The 18,672-nt window shown below is 41.1% G+C and overlaps 2 protein-coding genes across 2 annotated transcripts; one reads left to right on the top strand and one right to left on the bottom strand.

The window, feature by feature from the left end:
* Positions 1–1,211: 1,211 nt before the first annotated feature.
* Positions 1,212–6,416, bottom strand: TRAPPC6B (trafficking protein particle complex subunit 6B). The gene is made up of 6 exons (XM_065686196.1): positions 5,729–6,416; positions 5,581–5,648; positions 4,369–4,486; positions 2,970–3,053; positions 1,862–1,955; positions 1,212–1,288 (listed from the first exon to the last, which is right to left on the bottom strand). The coding sequence occupies exons 1-6, from the start codon at positions 5,807–5,809 to the stop codon at positions 1,257–1,259; spliced, it is 477 nt and encodes a 158-aa protein (XP_065542268.1). The 5' UTR covers positions 5,810–6,416; the 3' UTR covers positions 1,212–1,256.
* Positions 6,417–6,944: 528 nt separating this feature from the next.
* On the top strand, positions 6,945–17,400 carry PNN (pinin, desmosome associated protein). The gene is made up of 9 exons (XM_065686185.1): positions 6,945–7,122; positions 7,498–7,569; positions 8,473–8,541; positions 9,682–9,754; positions 9,839–9,933; positions 11,834–11,909; positions 13,602–13,757; positions 13,840–13,978; positions 15,029–17,400. Exons 1-9 carry the CDS (start codon positions 7,010–7,012, stop codon positions 16,309–16,311), a joined length of 2,076 nt encoding a protein of 691 aa, XP_065542257.1. The 5' UTR covers positions 6,945–7,009; the 3' UTR covers positions 16,312–17,400.
* Positions 17,401–18,672: the final 1,272 nt, after the last annotated feature.

Below are 18,672 nucleotides of genomic sequence, written 5' to 3'. Positions count from 1 at the left end.
ACTAATCTGAACTAGCATTCACAGTACCTGGAAAGACCTGAATTTCATGCATCTTAAGCTCAAGTATAACAGGTTAGTGCATTTACAATCTATAGTTTGCCAGCTTGTAGCAGCTCCCTAGAAAAGGCTTGGTCCATTACAAACTTCAGACCTTCCCTAGAGCTTACAGAGGGTCTTGCCTCCCATGAAACTGGACAACATACATTTCTCCCAACACAGAGTGTGTTACAACAATCAAAGGTGCTGTCTTAATACATTAGCTTTCCTGGTTAGCCTGTTGTATGCTAGTCCATACAAAGTAGAAACTGCTTCACTCTCACAAGGCATTCTCACACTTCTAAATGAACATGGTTAAGTTTCTGTTGTGATTTATTTGAATGTATAAAGGCTGAACCTGCCAACAGAAAGTCTCAGGCAGAATTCATTAAAAGTTTTAACAGGATGTTTTCATGCTTACCTACAGCAAGATACATACTGTTATGCAAATCTTCTAAGAAGTAGTATCTAGCAAACCCTTACATCCTCATGAGTCTTGGTGATGTCTTTGTAGCTTCTTGCAGGCCTAATCATCTTCCTGCACATTCTCATAACTGAAGTAAGTTGTAGCTAGCAATTAAAAACAACTACATTAATACTGAGTTTATGTACAAGCCAGGATAAATTACCTTAGCCATAAAATTATTCTGACACAAAAAATGGTTGTTAATTAGGTAGGAGGAACTGTTTAACTATGTAGAAATAAGTTCTCTCCTGCCTTATATCATTTCTACAGAGGAAGTAAGCCTCCACTGAACACACCACTAATGAAGAGTTTTGGTTTACTTGCTAATGGCTTCCTCAGAATAATACAAAAGCAGTTGCTGCCTCATGGTTCAGAGTTGAACAGAGGAAGGCAGCAGCTGGGCATTCACATGAGGTGACACAAAACATTAGCTCTTTAATGCAGTGTAGTCTTGGTCAGGCTTTTACTCTGTTCTCAAGACATGCCTCCTGTCTTCCATAAGTGCTGCTTTGGTAACTGAAATGTTTTGATGAAAACTTTTGGATGGTTTTTACCGTGCAGACATGAATACTTCGGTATAGAATAAATTTCATACTAAGATGCAAGGATAGTGTTAATTTGTTGAATGTTTATTATATATTTTGGAATTGTGCGGCACACTGCTATAATTTACAAGCTATATACAAGGCTGAACCAAGGTACAGAATCCCCACACAAAGGATTTTTAAGGTATACACCCAGATTTGAATGTGCTCTACATCTTCTGTATCATCACCTGAAATTTACCTGCAAAGAAAAAGAGTCAGATCAAAGCATCAACATTGGGTTTTTTTAAAGCAATTTAGCATTAAATTTAACTCCAGCTGAACTGCTTTTCCTTTCTTTTCTTTCTTTTTTTTAAGTTGATCCATTTCTCACATCACAACAGTTTCGTCAGCTACATTTAGAATTCATGCAGACTGTGGAAAGTTTTTAATCCACCTTAAGCATCTTGGGTAGTTACAATGGATTTCTTATGCTTTCTTAATGACTTCTGTAGAGAAAGAGCTGTTCTGGTTGTTTTTTATCTTCACTTGTTCAAATGGCCTTCTGGACATGCATCCTTACGCATTTGATGCTTAAATATAAATACAACTTTTTAGTTTTGCTTTCCAATCTGTATCATGGAGGCTCACCTTCTGTCAGTAATTTCTAAATACTAAAGCATTTAGTGACAAGCTGTACACTGAAGTTCATAATGACTCCTATGACCCAGCAGCTTCAAACTAATCCCACCTTGAAAAATGCTTATACAGTGATGAAGTCAGTAAGGAAAGTTACCAAGTAAGCTAATAATTGAATACTCCAAGAACTACTTACATGCAGGCATTGATGAAACTTCAGCTGTTACAATACTCTTTATTCCCAAATTTGATAGGCCTCCTCTGATTAGTCCACAGGTAAATGCTAAATACTAAACATAAAGTTGCATTTTTAATAAATGTGAAGGTTGAAGCTTGTTGCTAAAGATGAAACTAAGTACTCAAGAACAAGACATAGCACTTGGACAACATAAAACTATGGAGGTTCTGTTACTGTGCTCAAGAGACTTCCTCATCTCCAGCAGATGAAAGCTCTGATATATGGTGCAGCAGAGCTCACAATACAGATTTGTCTTGTTAGAGACACTATCTTGAGTCACTTGTTTCTGTTTCCATTATACCTGTCAGAACTTCATATCCTTAAAGCAATTATTCCCAAGATGTGGCTAAATTAGCAACTGGTATTAAAGTCAATGAAGGAGAAACAGTCCGAGACAGCATTCTTGCACAGACCACGTCTTAGAATACAAAGGCCTACAGATACCTAGAATATATGCTGCAAACCAGAAGAAACATCTTGCCAAACACTAAGAAAAATAAACCCAAGGCCAGTAGCCTGCAACTGTGATGACTATGAAGACTAAGAGGCCATAAAATAGAACTGAATGCCCCATTTCTTACATCTGCCTGAACCAAAGTGCTGTATAAGAGTTTCTGCAGAAACACTGATTTTACTTACCTAAACTATTACTCTCACTCAGCATCTACACTCAAAACCATTTTTAATTGGTGGAAGATCTTTCCACATTTTCATATAATCTCAGAAGCTTGTTCTAGGTAACAAGTAGCATTTTTGGAAATTAAAAGCTTCAGAAAGCACATGCTTTCCAAAGAGAAAGAATTTGTGTGGTGGTGGCAGACCAACTACTACCATCAAGTAACTCAAACATGACAACAGCAAGTTTCACAACAACTATGACTATTTCTTGAGCCATAAATGAAATCCAGTGTTCCAAAACAAGGTGCATTTCTAAAAGCTCAGGTTTTGGCAAATAAACTTTGGCTGCCCTTTTGAAGAGTTTGCATCCATTCAGTTACATAAAGTTGTTATTAATAAATCAAGATAATTCAAACTGGTAGATCTCAAAGATAAAACTGAAGGGTACCTTTGGTGCATGTTCTAAATACTGCTTTCCTGCAGACATTTGTGTCAAGAGACGAAATTTGTTGTCCTGAAGGACATAAATACCCTATTAAAAAAAAAAAAAAAAAAGGTTTTTTTTTAATTGCATATGCAGTAACATGGAATCAGCATTTTATGTGATTTGATTTGTAGATACGATATAAATGTTCACAGGTTGAAAAATCTAAAAAATGCAATTTTAGATTAAGGTACATGTGATTTAAATGGTATTATTTACTTATATGAAATATCAAAAAAAAAGATACTTAATTGTGAATTTACAACAAACCCCCTACATAACAGTATGATTAGTTAACCCTAAAAAAACATCTGTTTACATTTTGGAAGAGTCCTTCCAGTGCTCAGAAACAATAGCTCCATATTAGAAAGTCTTTGTCAATATACAAAATGCATGCTAATTTTTACATTAAAATCTTAATTTTCATTCTTATTCTCAAGTTCAGTGAGAATTATCTTCTTTAATAGTGATACAGGCAACAACACCGAGCAGATGATCAAATTAAAAGTCTGGTATTTTCTGTATTACTATTTTGTGCCACAATATGCATTTTAATAAATTACGAACACAGTATAGCTTCTTCGACACCTGTCATTTTAATTTCTTTGTTAATGACTGTGCTACCTTGGAACGTCATAACCGTTCAACTTAGATTAAGGCTGCATATGCAATCGAGACCTAAGCTAAATACTGCAGCTTTCTTTGAATTCAAAAACAGATTTCTAAGGTAATAATTATCTCTTAAAGTTATTACTTGGTAAACAGCTCACTGAAAAATAAAACCAGTTTTATTTGGCACAATCCTTGTACAAATTCTCATGTTCCAATTTTGATATAACAGGAAAATGGCCATAAGAATGTCATTCAAAAGGAAGAAGATTGTTTTACTCTAGCAGAATTATTTTAATCTTGCTGCAAGAACTGTGGCTGTTGATGCAGGAAAGGACATAGATACAATGTAATGTCATACTGCCATTCTGTTTAAATACATGTCAAGACAGCAATATGACTTTCTCAAACTAGTTTTCTACTAAAATTTATTGGGAAATAACAGTAAAAAGTTCCTGTTTAAGTGTTAATCAATTGTAACCATTACTGTCCTGTCAGTTTGTAGCTCTGCAGCAGGGCATAGGAAATTCAAAGCATTTAGTCTTTCCAAACAGGGTGGCAATAAAGACAACACAAGCAATTACTAGTGTTCTGAAGCTACATGCTAACATGAACCTTAAAAACATACTTTTAAAACAAAACAACGAACATTTTGCGTTTCTTATTATTCTAGACTAAAGAAAACAAAAGTGTGCTACTAACTCAAAACTCTTAACTGATCTGCAAGTTAAATCTTACTCTACAGCATTAGTACCTGATGATTAGTCCTTAGGTTATCTATTTGTTTTCTGAACACAGTTGTCCAAAAATCTTTGCAAATGAACTTCATAATATCTAGTTCATCCTTGAACCTGGCAGTATCTTTTGTAAACCTAAGAGATAAGTGAGAAATATATCAATAACGGAGGTATGCACAACTTGACCAATTAAACAGGAAAAAATAGTACTATGCACGTTATTTTTGAGGCTATTAAAGAAACTAGTTTTTCAGCATGTTGTGGCATCACTTTATATTCCTCAACTATTTTAATTTAAGAGCAAGTGTTAATACCTGCAACATGACAGCAGAATAAATGTTTTCATTATATGACTAGTAGACAGTCGAAGTACAGAAAGATGCAAAGCACTGCATCAGTTTTATCTTCAACTAAACATCTAAACAGAAGATAAAAAGATCACACCTACTGCTTCAAAGGAGTCCTTCAAATGTGCAAAAAAGCACTATTGCAAAGGAACAAACATGTGAAACTTGTTCCCATTTCCCAAAAAGGGATCTTTTTCTCCAGCTTATTTCAGAATTCTCTCCCTTTATCCTCCTTAAGGGTCTTCATCTGACACGAAAGCACCACTTTGTAAAATGAAAGCATGATTTCAAAGCTCAGTCTCCACACCGCCTCAGAAGGAGGGTGCAGAAGTTGGATGTGCATCCCCAAAGCGCCTGGGGAAACAAGGAGGCAACGTGCTTGGTTTCAAAGTTCCAATGACTCTGAGTGTTTTCGAGAAACATAGTAGCCAATCGTAAAATTACATTTATGAAGGAGATAACCATGAAACATCCCAGAAACAGGAAACATACCAAAGTAGGTCTACAAAAACTGCAAATAAAAGGGACTGTAAGCATTAAAAGTAACCATACACCTTGACTCCGTTTTCATGCCAGAAAGTGCTGCAAAAATACATACTCCAAAACGCCCCTGTGGTATTCAAACACAGGTCCCCGCAAGAACGAGATGCCAAAAGACAGGATGGCAGGTCTAGTAAGAGGAGCACACCCGCATCATAGCCCTCTGTCCACCCAGAGGAGCCGGCAGCTTTCCACCGAGCTGGCGAACCCCGCCCGGACCCAGCAGGCCGGGAAGAAAGGGGCACGGGCTCCTGCAGCGTAACCCCCCGAAGACAGCAGCGCCCGCTGGCCGGGGAGCAGGAACACGGGCACTGAAAGGGGCCGGCCGCGGCGAGGACTCACCTCTCGATCAGCCCCTGCCCGACACGGAAGCCCATGCTCTCTAGCTTAGTGGTGCAGCGGCCGTTCTCCTGCAAGAGACAAGGCGCCGCCGTAGCGTTAGCCCCGGCCGCTACCGAGCGGCTCCCCGGGCGGCCCCGGCCCCACTCACCCCTTCACCCTGCTCGGCGGCGCGGTACAGCCCCGCCACCATCTCGTTGTGCAGCAGCAGGAAGAGCGCCTCGTCAGCCATCCCCGCTCCGCAGCGGAGACCCCCGCCAGCCGCCGCCGCAACAGCCAGCTGCCGGCAGACCCGGTACTGCCGCCGTCGCCGCACCGCCCCTTCCGGCTGCACAGCGCGGCCGGCTGAGGAGGGGCAGCACAGCGGCAGCGGCCGGGATGGCGCTCCCGGACGGAGAGCCGCTCGGTGTTCCCACCCGCCGCCCCCGAACCCTCTCCTGAGGCAGAAAACGGGCGTTCACGTATCGGTTTCCCAGCCCGCTGCCTGCGCGGTGGCGCGAACCGGGACTCCACAAGCGAGTGCCCTGAAGGGGACTGAACCGGGGCGGGGGGGACAAATCCGTCTCTTCCCTGCAGAGCTGCCCCTTCCCGTCTCACTCCTGAACCCGGAAGGGGTAGACGGGCGGGGGGTTACTGCCTTCAGAACGTCACTCGCTCATTCGCCCTCCACTTCTCGCCCCTGCGCGTAACGGCAGCGGCCGCCCGCCCGCCCGCCGGGGAGAAGCGCAGGCAGGCACCGGGGTAACACCCGGAGACGGGGCCCTGCCGCCGCTGAGCGAGAGCCGGCCGGCGAGGCCCACCCCGCGCAGCCACGGGAGACGCGATGGGAGGCAGCGCCCGCGCCGCTGCTCCCGGGCCCGCACGACACTGGACAGCCCGCCAGCCTTGCGTAACGCCGCCGCCTATTGGCTCCCCTAGCATGGCGGCGACCGTAGCGAGGCGGTGATTGGCCCCTATCTAAGCCGCCCGCGTGCTAGCTCGTAGGCCCCATAGAGGGTGGAAAAGTAGGATGCGTCCCAGGGGGGTGAGGATAAACGCCCTCGAAGTGGCTTTCTGATTGGGCTGCAGGCAAATGACGAACGTGAATGCTTATAGCTCTCAGCGACGTCACTCCGGCAGCACCCGTGGTGATTTGTGGAGCTGGCGGGCAGAGGTTTCCTCTAGTTGGTGGGCTGGGGTGCCAGTCTGCTTCTGGACCCTGTGATTGGTCAGCGCCACCAGGGAGCGTTTTCCGCGGGACGTGCCCTTTCCTCCGGTGCCCGATTATTGGCGGTCGGAGGAGTGCTGCTGAGCGCCTATTGGCTGCGGCGTCCTAGCCCGCGGCGGCCGGAGTGGTGGGCCGCCAGGCGGGCCGCGCGTGGGCGGAGTCTCTCCTCTCGCTTACCCAGCGGTGCCTTGCGCTCGGCCCCGTGTAGGCCGCGCGGCAGGCGGGATGGCGGTTGCGGTGCGCGCGCTCCAGGAGCAGCTGGAGAAGGCCAAGGAGAGCCTCAGGCACGTCGACGAGAACATCCGCAAGCTCACGGGCAGGGACCCCAATGATGTGAGGTGAGGCGGGGAGCGAGGTGCGGCCGGGACGGGACGGGACGGGGGCTGAGGCGAGGGGAGCCGCGGGGCTGCGTGCTGGTGTCCCGGAGATGGGGGGAGGCGTGCGGCGGGTGCGTGACGAGGGGCTGCCCGCACACTCCGCCAGACCCCCCTACGCTGCTCCGGGCCGTGCCCGCTTCTCCGGCGCAGCACGGCGGGGGCTGGCTTGGCTGGCGGTGTCCGTCTGTCGTGGCGGGGACATAAGCGGGGGGGGACGGTGATGGCCGCGGGCGCCTCTGGCTGGGCGAGCTGCAGCGCCCTGAAGAGGCGCCCTGCGGCGCGGCATGGGAGGGAGGCCGGGCAGGTACCGCTAACAGCATCCGGTGTCTCTTGCAGGCCCCCTCAAAACAGACTGTTAGCCATCACAGGCCCTGGTGGAGGTAGGGGGCGTGGGAGCTTATTGCTAAGGTAAGGAGCTGCACAAGCATGCGGTGGGGTTTGCGCCACCCTTTGCCCTGGTATTGCTTTGCTGTCTTTGCACCGGGCTGTTCTGCGTTTCTCCTCTTATCCCGTTGCTTAGTGTACTGCTGTTTCAGTGAGCAGGCACCAAAGCGGGCCAGTGGGGCATTTGGGGGTATATGTCACCACCTGTAATGTAAAGTACCTTCTTATTCTGAATTATAATAAATTTTAACTAATGGTTTTCCCTAATGCTTTCAGCTGTTAGCCTGAAATATAATGGGAAACATGAAAGTTAAGGGAGGTGTTATCTCGGTTCTGCGACCTTGTCTCTGTAAAATCGTTCAAAATCAGTCTCTCAATAATTAAGAAACTGATAACTGTTCCAGGGAGAATAGTAAGAGTTGAAGTTGACAGGAATTTTAAAACACTTGTAGGTAAACCCAGTAGTGGTTTATTTGGGGGGGGGGGGTATTATTTTATTTTATTTTATTTCGTTTTTATGTTTTTCCTCCTTTCTCCCAAGTAGAATGGAAAGACCAAGTTGTGTTCAGTAGTTCTTTCTCAATGGAGTATGTAGTGGATATTTTTGTTGGATTTCAATATTAAACTGCTGGTTAAGGCTCAATACATCTTAAATTATTGCAAATATGAGCACTTGAACATCATGGAGCTCCTTGTTCTCATGTAGCTACTTGATTAAGTGAGTGCAGAAATTGAAGTTTAAATCAGTTGGTCCCCAAACAATATGCTTAAATGCTTTATTGCAATAGTAACAGTGAATGATGATACAGCTGAGTATTTATTGTTATATCATGACCATAAAGCCAAAATACAGTTTAATTATGTAGGCTTAAGGTGGGCCTAAAGTTAGCTAAACTTGCTCTGAGATCACAAGTATTTTCTATTTAGGCGTGGATTCTCGGATAGTGGAGGAGGACCCCCAGCCAAACAGAGGGATCTTGAAGGGGCAACCAGTAGGTGGGTGTGAAACTGATACAGAGAACTTGCTTTATCAGGATGAGAATTTATAATAGTAGAATTAAAATACTTAGATTCAGTAGCTGTTAATAAGTGATGATTTTCACTGTCTTCTTTAGAGATTACATATTCAAGAGTTACTGGAAATAAATCTGGATTATGGTAATTGATTGTGATAAAATCTTTTTTCATACCTTATAGCAATGTAAAGATTATAGCAATAACAAAAAGATACAGCAATACAAAGATCCTTGGAATTTTCTTCTTTACTTTGTGTACAGTTGGCTATATGATATTGTGCTTTGTAGTCCAGATTTGTTTTACAGTAGACACAAATTGAATTATGACTGAGATCTCCCATTCAATAAATTGAATGCGTACAGTGTGACCGTAGACTCGGATTTTGAGTGTTCGCATCTGGATGCAGATCAGATGCGACTGATTACAGTGAGCTTCATTCTATGGGCACTTCATTGCAGTGGTAGTTCTTGACTAAAGCAAGCTTTTGAAAAATTCAGAGCTTTTGAATTTTTGAGTTAATGCAAAATGAATACTGTAAAGCAGCTCTACCAGTAGTATAAAGTGCTGTGCCACAAAGTTGAGCATGAAAGCTGAAAATAACTTTTATTTAATACACTGTCTAGTTGTTCTTTATTAAAGCTTCAGTTCATCCAAATTCTCAGGTTGTAAGTGCTCTGCCCCGTTCTGTACATATTTGGCTGCATAACATAAAGATTATTTCCATTTGAAAAATCACACCAACCTTTATATCTTGATACATTTAAATTTGTCTCATGAACCCCTTATACCAGTAGCCATTTTAGAGATTCAGAAAAGTAAAAACATCAAAAACAAGAAATAAATTCCAAAGGTATCTTAAAAAGTCAAGCATGGTAGTGATGTGGGCTCTTCTGCCTTCCTTTATTGTGCAAGTTGTATTAAAACTGTTCTCTCACTGATTTTTACCAACAGTAGATTCTGTCTGTAAAATGCTACTTACTGGTCAGGGGAACAGTCGAGGGAATTTTACTGGAAGTGTTGATTCTTCTGCCTAAATATTCCGACTTGTATTTTTCTCATGTTAGAACAGATGATGCCCTAAATATATGTTCTCTAGTGACCGCTAATGATTTTTCTTAGGCTGGGTGGAGAACGTCGGACAAGAAGAGAATCACGCCAAGAAAGCGACGCAGAGGATGACGATATTAAAAAGGTAATACATGGTAAATGGAGCTGTGCAGGAAGCAACGTACTTTTCTGGAGCAGTAATGAAGTAGTTTATTTTAATTTGTTGTAGCCAGCGTTGCCATCTTCTGTTGTTGCTACCTCCAAAGAGCGAACACGTCGAGACCTTATACAAGATCAAAATATGGATGAGAAAGGAAAACAAAGGTATGCAGAAATCTCTTTTAAGCACCAACATGGTACTTCTCTGCTAGCATAGGAAGTAGTTTTACATTTTAAAAGTATTGTGCATGTGCTGTTATGTATCAGAAATGATACATATGATGTATGATGTACTGAAGATGTACCATAGTGGTATAAAATTGATGTTTTAGGGTTTTTAAAAAAAAATACTCCCTCAAAATACTTCCGAGCAGTAGCAACACATTGTTCACTTAACTGACAGTTCTACTTCTTAAGCCAGCTACAGGAATGCATTTGCTAGGGCTTTGCTGGTGATCATCCATGAGTAAGACATATAGCTTCAGTGGTTATTTAACATTTTGGACTGTTACAGCTGTCTTGGTACATCATTTATTTTGTTGGTTGAAGGAAGCTTTTCTTTTGTTTGTTTTTTGTTTTGTTGGGTTGTGGTTTATTGGCTTTTTAAAGCAGTCATTCCAAGTTCCATCATATTTTTTTCCTGTTAGTTTCAGACTCGTTGTGTATACAGTTTGTCCTTTTGCCCGCTTTTTAGATTCCTCCTACATATATTGTTCTCCCTCTCTCCCCCCATATTTTATTTGTGTCAGGGTAGCTCCTGAAAATTCTTGCTGAAGTGCAGCTCTGTTGGGAAGAGGTGTTGGCAAAGCAAATTTGCAACTCTGTCCAACCTCTTAGATTCTGTCTGCTTCAGTCTGCAACTCTGCTGGTGCAATAATAACCCATACGTCAAATAAGTAGAAGGATAAGAACTGGAATAAGGAACTTACTAGGTTCTCTGATAATGCCCACAGGTCAGTTAGCACAGATAAGTCACTTTGCTTGCTCTGTTTATAGTTGCAGCATTGCTAGCAGACTGGTGTTACTTCCATCACCAGTTTCCAGCTTTCCTCACAGAAGGAATTTCAGAATTCTTAGTGGACTTCCTAGAGATTCAGGCACTAAAAGTTTGTTCCCTCAGAATTGTAGTTGTACTGTTTTGCCCTTCAGTAGTCTCTTGGGGAGATGAGAACCAGTGTTGGTCTCTGTATGACTTGTGGTGTAAAGAGTCTTTTTAAGAGGACAGCATCCATTGGACTCTTGATTTTGCTCAGTGTCTTCTGGGATGTCACTCATATAGAGATACTGTTTGAGTAATCTCTGGGTCTCAATTCTTCATTTGTTTCTATTTCCACTGTTTAATATACAAGTACCTTTACCTTTCCATGTCAGGTTTGTGCCACTGTAGTAGGGTAGTAAAGACAGTAACATTTCCTTTCTTAAATGAGTAAAATTTCAAGGCAAGTAAGAGTCTGCCTCTTGCAGTAAAGAAAGAAAAGATGAAATTCAAGCAATTAGTTCTTGTTCAGAAGAAGTGAATTCCTTGAAGAACTGAAGTGCAGCATCTTGTAGAAGATACTGTTAGGCAGACTGTGACAGATAAACTTTAACTCCCCTTTGGCTCCATTTCTATTTAAGCCTCTGAGCGAGGTGGGGGAGTTCGTTTTTTTCAGAAAGCCCAGTGACCTTCCAGTTCACTGCTTTATCGATGGCTCACACTGTGTTTATTCAAGCTGTTGTTCTTCAGTACTCTCTGCTTTTGCATTTTTTAAATTTTTTACATTTCCTTAGTGTCATTATTTCCAGATGTAAAATGTGCAAGCTTAAAATTTTTCCTGTGCTATCTGTGCTGTGTTATGGATAAGAGCAGTGCCTTACTCTTAAGCAGAATATGATATGTCCTGTAAATTATACCCTTGACTGTTGGCACAGTTGATGTGTTCTATTGCTACTGGCATAGAGCAATACTGAGCCTTTAAAAATAAATGTCTCTGAGGTAGGAAGTTTCTCTGATTTGTATGGAAATAAAAATCTTGGGACCTGGACTGAATCTCAATCTTCTTTATTTTTTTTTTTTATTATTCAGGAATCGACGTATATTTGGCTTGTTGATGGGCACTCTTCAAAAATTTAAACAGGAGTCCACAGTTGCTACTGAAAGGGTATTTATTTTTAGTTTTATCAGATTGTAAATAATAAAGCAAAATCGTGTGGTTAAGCTGATTCATATAGGAATGAAAATCCCTCAGGCTGCAGGTACAACAAATTGATAAAAGTGCATGTAGGTTTTGGTTTGGTTTAGTTGAGTGGAGTTGGGGTGGGAGGCAGGAATGGGTCACTAACAATTTCACAGCACTTTTTCTGACCATTGCAGAAGTGAAAAAGCAAGGTTTTGCTGATTGTTTTAATTGCTGTCCATATTTAAAACACAAAGTGGATTATCTTTTTCTTCTTGTTTTACTTATTTGGGTATTGTTTCAAAGTAAATGGAATTTAATCAGGTTAACTATTTAATAGGCCATAGGCTACTTCTGTAAGTGGCGGTGATACGGTATTGCTGAAGCAGTGCCCACCCTGATGTGTTCCAGATGCTTAAATTATAACCAAGCAAGTATACAAACATATGGTTGTATCGTGCTATCTGTTTGACTACAGATGGCTTCCCCCACCCAGCATGGATAACAAGAAGTCTGTTCATTAGAAGCAGGCAATGTAATTGTACTGAAGTGAAGGCTTTGCTTAGTGTAGTGGCAATTTAGAAGAACTTGCGTGTAGCATGGCAGTAACTTTATTCCTAGTGTGTCCTTTTAAATTGTGAAGGGTACAGTATTTGTTTACATTTGCCCTAAATGGGTTATTCAGTTGATACAAACCTTTAGATTAAAAACAGTGCTTGAAAGTTCAACTTTCAGCAGTCTGGTGGAAGCAAATACAAAGTCCTTAAAACCTTTTCTGTGTAGTGTTAGCATATCTGGCTTGCAGTGCTGGTATTGATTACTTTCAGATATGGTATTTTGATATCCTCCTGTTTTATCTATCTTGTGATGTAGCACTTGAGAAACGACCAGAGTTTTCTGTTGCCTGCTTTCCTTTAGAACAAGAAAATATTGATGAGGATGGTCTAGAAACCGAGTCCTTATCTAATTTATAGTAGTGTGTTTGCATAAAAAGATTTTGAGGAGTTACTGCTTTTTGCAACATTTTTCTGAGAATTTGTGTAGACATTGTTTTCTTCATACATAAAAAGCTGCTATAAATCAAAGTAGAGGCCTGAGAAGTGTTACAACATAGCTATTTAGTTGTTCAGGCACTAAAATGTGTTCTTTATTAGACAACTATTGTATAGTCTGAGCATATGGCTGAGTAGGACATACAAACAGGACATTCCTGGATTATAGTAGTATGTCTAATTAGCAACTAATATACTGGAAGTATTTGCAATGTAATTCATTTTGTTGGTCACAAACACCAGTCTGCAGTCCTTCATTTGTGTCTGGGCAAGTTGAGTTTTTCCCCTCCAAGTGGAATACATGAAATCTATTTTCTCTCTTTTTTTTGCCATTGGGGGGGAAAAAAACCATATTGAAGCTTGTACTGAAAATTCAAATCCAAACTGAATGATAAAAAAGCAGACGGAAATAGGCCCCTGTAATTTTTATAGTTAACCCACAAAAAATGAGGTGCCAGCAAGCACTGACACTTTATTTTCTTCCATTATTTGTAGTTTAGGAGATGCTTCTTAATGGGTCTTTAGGAATGCCTTTAGTGGTATAAATAAAAATTTTAAGTGGCCCAAACTAGAACACTTTCTTGATTTAGAAAAAATATTTAAGATATTTCTTTGTTTATCTTAGCAAAAGAGACGCCAAGAAATTGAACAAAAACTTGAAGTGCAGGCAGAGGAAGAAAGAAAGCAAGTTGAAAATGAAAGGCGAGAACTGTTTGAAGAAAGACGTGCTAAACAGACAGAGCTGCGGTTACTGGAGCAAAAAGTTGAGCTTGCCCAGTTGGTGAGTTTTAGTTTTGCTCTTGATCTTTCTCCTGTTTAAACTGTTCTTGTGTATCTTAGGGTTATTTTCTTTTATTTCTCAGCAAGAAGAATGGAATGAACATAATGCCAAAATAATTAAATACATAAGAACAAAGACAAAACCCCACTTATTCTACATACCTGGCAGAATGTGTCCTGCTACGCAGAAGTTGATGGAAGAGTCACAGAAAAAGATGAATGGTAAGTGGCCTTTGTGATACAAAGGCCCTTGTTCCTGCCTCCCTTTGTTTGCTGTATAAGTTTCTTTTAAGCTTGTGCTGAAATACATAGATTTCAGGACAAACTGTTCTTGCATAGGTGGTCATCGTAAGTGAACGTGACTCTTTCAGTGACTTATTTTTGTCGGATGTGCTTTGATTCTCTTAAGAGAAGTCAAAAGGAGTGTATTGCAAGATCACAGAGATATGTTTAAAACAGTCCTTTCTATTAATTACCTTTAGTGCTCAGATGTATACCAGTGCAGCAACTTAGGTTTTGAAAAAGCAGATTCTATGGATTGAAGACCTGAGAAAATGCAGGATTTTACTGAGGATATGAGAAGCATTTTCTTAAGCACAGCACTAAACTTTATAATTTTTTTTTTTTTTTGCCTTAATGTGTCTTCATTTCTGTTTCACAGGATGACTATATTTTTCTTTTGGAAAACAATTTAAAATACTCCGGTTGATGGTAGTCTTACTGTTCTTTTTTATCAAACTGAGAATGTATTTGGTGGTTTGGTTTGGGTTGGTTATTTTATTTCCTTTTTTTGTTAAGGAGCTGCTTCATCATGTGGGGTTGGGGGATAAGAGAAGCTAGCTAGCTCGTCTGAGTATTTACATCATTTAAGCTTTCTTAATACCTAACGAGCTTTTTGCTGATCCTTACTGTCTTTTGTTTACCTTAGGAAGTATAACCTTGTTAATATATAAATACCAGGAAATTGTTATTATTTTGATATACTTTTGGTTGGATTGATGTAAGTGAAGTCAAAAACTTTTTGTTAGCTTAGATTTAGGGCTTTACTGTTCTGATGCTCAGCTGAGCTGTCACTATTCCCTTTGCTTTGTTTTCTTAAGGTAACTAGCAATCTTTCATTATGCATGAATGGCTTGCTAATTCAGAACGAGCAAAGATGCAGTACTTATAAGTGAAAACAATTTGATAACTTATTATCTTATAGTTAAGGGGAACATAGACTTCAGAGTCTGTACATTATCTGAAACTACTATTTATGCATTTATTCCCTAGCACTCTTTGAAAGCAGGCGAAATGAATTTGCGGAGCAGATTAACAAAATGGAAGCCAGGCCCAGAAGACAGTCTGTGAAGGAAAAAGAACAGCAGGAGGTGCAGAATGAAGAAAAGAAGCAAGAACAGAACAAGGAGCAGGAGGAGGGTAAGATGCCTCAGCAGGTGGAAGAGTTGGAGACAGGTAATCAGCACAATGATGTAGAAATGGAGGAGGTAGGGGAGGACAAGGGAAAAACAGGTTCAGGGCATAGTGATGCAGAGAAAGAACAGGAAGAGGATGAACAGAAACATGAAATGGAGATAAAGGTAGAAGAGGCTACTGAGGTGAGGGAGAATGACAAGCAACAGGATGGTCAGCATGAAGAGGTCGCAGTTGTAAAAGAGGAAAGTGAAAACATTCAGCCAGTGGATAATGAGCAGGATGTGGCTGAAATGAATGATGCAGGTGGTACAGAACCTGTAGAAAATGAAAATGGCAAGGAAGTGGAACCAGAGTGTGATGCTCAGCCAGAAAAAGGGTGTAACGTGCCTTCTCCCAAGAAGGAGAAAGGTACCAAACCAGAAATTGAAGCTGAACCTGAAGAAAAACAAGAGAAGGCAACTGAAGGTCAGCCAGAACCTGTGGCTGAGCCTCTGTCTCAGCCACAGTCTGTGCCACTGTCACAGTCACCTCAGTTGTCTCAGTCCACTCAGGATACAGAGCCCCAGGCAGACAAGGATGAAAATACTGTGGTGTCTGTAAAGGTAGTTGAGGCACAGACAGAGCAGAATCAGACACCCAGTGTAGAAATTAAGAGTAAGACAAGGAGTAGAAGCAGGGGTAGGGCAGGGAACAAAACTGGTAAGACTCATAGCCATAGTAGCAGCAGCAGTAGCAGTAGTAGTACTTCAAGCAGTACTAGTAGTGGAAGTAGTTCCAGCACTGGCAGCACTAGCAGCCGTAGTAGTTCCACCAGCAGCAGCACTACAAGTGGAAGTACTAGCAGGGACAGTAGCAGCAGTAGCTCTAGCAGTAGTGGAAGTAGAAGTCGTAGCCGAGGAAGAGGGCATAACAGAGATAGAAAACGCAGAAGGAGCACAGACAGGAAGCGGAGGGATGCTTCAGGAGTAGATAGAAGTCACAAGTCTTCAAAAGGTGGGAGTAGAGATACCAAAAGCTCAAAGGATAAAAGTTCAAGATCTGATAGGAAGAGATCCATATCAGAAAGCAGTCGGTCAGGGAAGAGAACTTCACGGAGTGAAAGAGATCGTAAATCAGACAGGAAAGACAAAAGGCGTTAACAGAAGAGACCAAGCTTCCTTAGTGTAATCTTTGCAGCAGAAGATTATTTGAGTGAAAGGATTCCTTATAAGGAGGAGGAGAAGGCTGCCTTAAGAATTGCATGCTGTAAAAAATCTTTTGGAAAACAAATGCAGACTGTTTATCAGGCATTCTTGTACTTTTTACATAATTTTGTAAAAGGTTACTTACCAAAACATTGTGAAGTTCCTGAAAATGTAAAAATAAAGGATTAACACTCCTTTGCATCTTTTTTTAAATATCCTGTACTCATTAAGATCCTCTGTATATTTTAATAGGCAAATCTTTAAGTAGGTGCCATCACTTCTGTATCATACACTTTTTTTTTTGTAGAAATAAATGTGCATTTTAAATAAATTGCGATGTCCTGTTGACAATTAAATTCCCCCTTTAGATCATATGTAGGGAGGCAATATTGCAGGAAATGTAAAATTTTGCTGTTCCCTTCTATTCCTTGTGAGACTGGGCATCTTAAGACCCATTAAAGGGAGCAATCTCTCCAGTGCTGGGTAGGAAGGGAAAATAATGGATTTGAATCTATACTTTTTTGTTCTGTAATCACAAGCTCTTGCTCAATTCCGTCTTCCAGTTTTATAAAACTTTTTCCTATTTGTAGGCAAGCAGTGACTAGATAAGAATGTTAACAATGCCAAGATAGCTCAAGTCAGTCTGGAATACCATTCTTATCTGCCTTCTGCAGGTGCTTTGGTAGTATGTACATCTATGTTCTGGAGACAGTTAATCTGTTTAATGATGTTCCTTGCTTTGATGGCCAGTGGACGAAAGACTTCAGCTTGCTTCTCAACCAGGATTCTCTTTATTTTAGCTACAGACTAATATTTGATCCCTTCATACCACTAGGAATAATTACATTGCAGTGTTGGAGTTACCTGGGACTACCTAATACTAATGTTACATGTGTGCAAGAATGATTTCTGAATGTGTTTAATACAACTGGAAGTGGTATGGTGTTATCCATGAAAGTGGACTGTTTTTATATAATTTTGTATGGAAAACGATAACATGTTGCTGTTCTGTACATGTGCAAATAAATGTGGCTTTATAGACTACTCTCAATGCCTATGATGTTTTCTGTAGCACACGTGTATTTCCTTAGTCTTCCTACATTTAAAGTGTGAATCATAATTACAGGTGGCTGTACCTTAGAAGCTCTGTATTCAAAATTGTTCTCATAGGCCTCAGTTAATGCCTATTAACTGAATATGAAACACTGCTATAATCCATGTTGTCTTGGCAGGAAGAATGCTCATATTGCAGACCAGGTAGTCCAAGGGAGATTTTGGAATGGAAATGAGATTTAAGCTTCTTTTAATGTAAGAAATGCCATATATGCCCCATTTTTCTGGAATATAGAGCAAACTCTTGGAAAGGTCTACTTTGGGACAGTGTCAGTTTCTGGATTTTTCATCTGAACTCAGAGTAGTGACAGTCTTTTGTGTTACAAAGTGCTGAACTTCCTGGCTTCAACAAATGTGTCTAGCAAGGGATGAAGTGGGGTGTTCTTTCAGCACAAATAGAAGCAATGAGATGGTTCCTCAGGCTCTCCTCAACAAGTTTAATACCTTACTCTGATTCTTAAGTCCATTTGTCACGAGTACTCTCTGCCTCTGCTTCTCTACAACTGAGAATCAGTTTTAGTTCTTGTTCAGTCTCCAACCATAGTTTTTTCAAAGGAATGTGATTTAATGTGCCACCATTTTTGAAGGACAAGCACAAATTCAAATGCCTTATTGGAGACATTAAACAGCAGCTTACCACAGGGAGCAAACTTTTATACTAAGTAGCTAAGTAAATGTTACTGGCTTACATGTTTCTTCACATTTCAAATTGCCTTTGGAAGCCTCACTCTCCACCCTAACATTGGGTATGTTTAAGGTCTCTTATTTTGAGTTTAGTTGGGTGATTCACTGCTGTAGTATATGTACTGTACAGGTTTTAATGGCCGATACTGCAGTCATGCAGATTGCTGGTCAGAAACCACTGTTTCAGAGGTGTGAATTAACAGGGTTCATAAAAAATAATGTGTTTCCTGGTAACGGAAGTCGGGATTGGGTTGGTTTTGTTGTTTCAGGTATATTACAGGCAGGAATGTATTTTTGGCAAGGTGAAGATACAGGGGCTTTGTTGCCGAGTACAAGGCTGGTAGTTCAAAGTTTGTTAGAAGAAACTGCCATGGTTAAACTGTCATAAGCTGAAACATGACATTGCTATAAGGGTACATCTCTTCAGATTCCTGCTCCTTTGTTTAAGGCGGTATCTGTGCTTAGAACAGCTTCATTGTGTGTATTCAAAGAAAATCTAAACATATTTTTTGTGTGGAA

Source organism: Lathamus discolor, chromosome 6, assembly GCF_037157495.1.
Source record: "Lathamus discolor isolate bLatDis1 chromosome 6, bLatDis1.hap1, whole genome shotgun sequence".
Classification (NCBI taxonomy): Eukaryota; Metazoa; Chordata; class Aves; order Psittaciformes; family Psittacidae; genus Lathamus; species Lathamus discolor.
The sequence above is the reverse complement of the archived record's forward strand: the minus strand, read 5'-3'. Positions and strand labels throughout refer to the sequence as shown.

Coding starts and splice junctions, on each gene's coding strand:
- TRAPPC6B (XM_065686196.1), bottom strand. CDS start 5,809: ATGGCTGACGAGGCGCTCTTCCTGCTGCTGCACAACGAGATGGTGGCG. Junction 3,054..4,368: donor ACCTAAGGACTAATCATCAG/GTACTAATGCTG, acceptor TTTTTTTAATAG/GGTATTTATGTCCTTCAGGA. Junction 1,289..1,861: donor AGTTTCATCAATGCCTGCAT/GTAAGTAGTTCT, acceptor TTTTCTTTGCAG/GTAAATTTCAGGTGATGATA.
- PNN (XM_065686185.1), top strand. CDS start 7,010: ATGGCGGTTGCGGTGCGCGCGCTCCAGGAGCAGCTGGAGAAGGCCAAG. Junction 9,934..11,833: donor GATGAGAAAGGAAAACAAAG/GTATGCAGAAAT, acceptor TTTATTATTCAG/GAATCGACGTATATTTGGCT. Junction 13,758..13,839: donor AAGTTGAGCTTGCCCAGTTG/GTGAGTTTTAGT, acceptor TTTATTTCTCAG/CAAGAAGAATGGAATGAACA.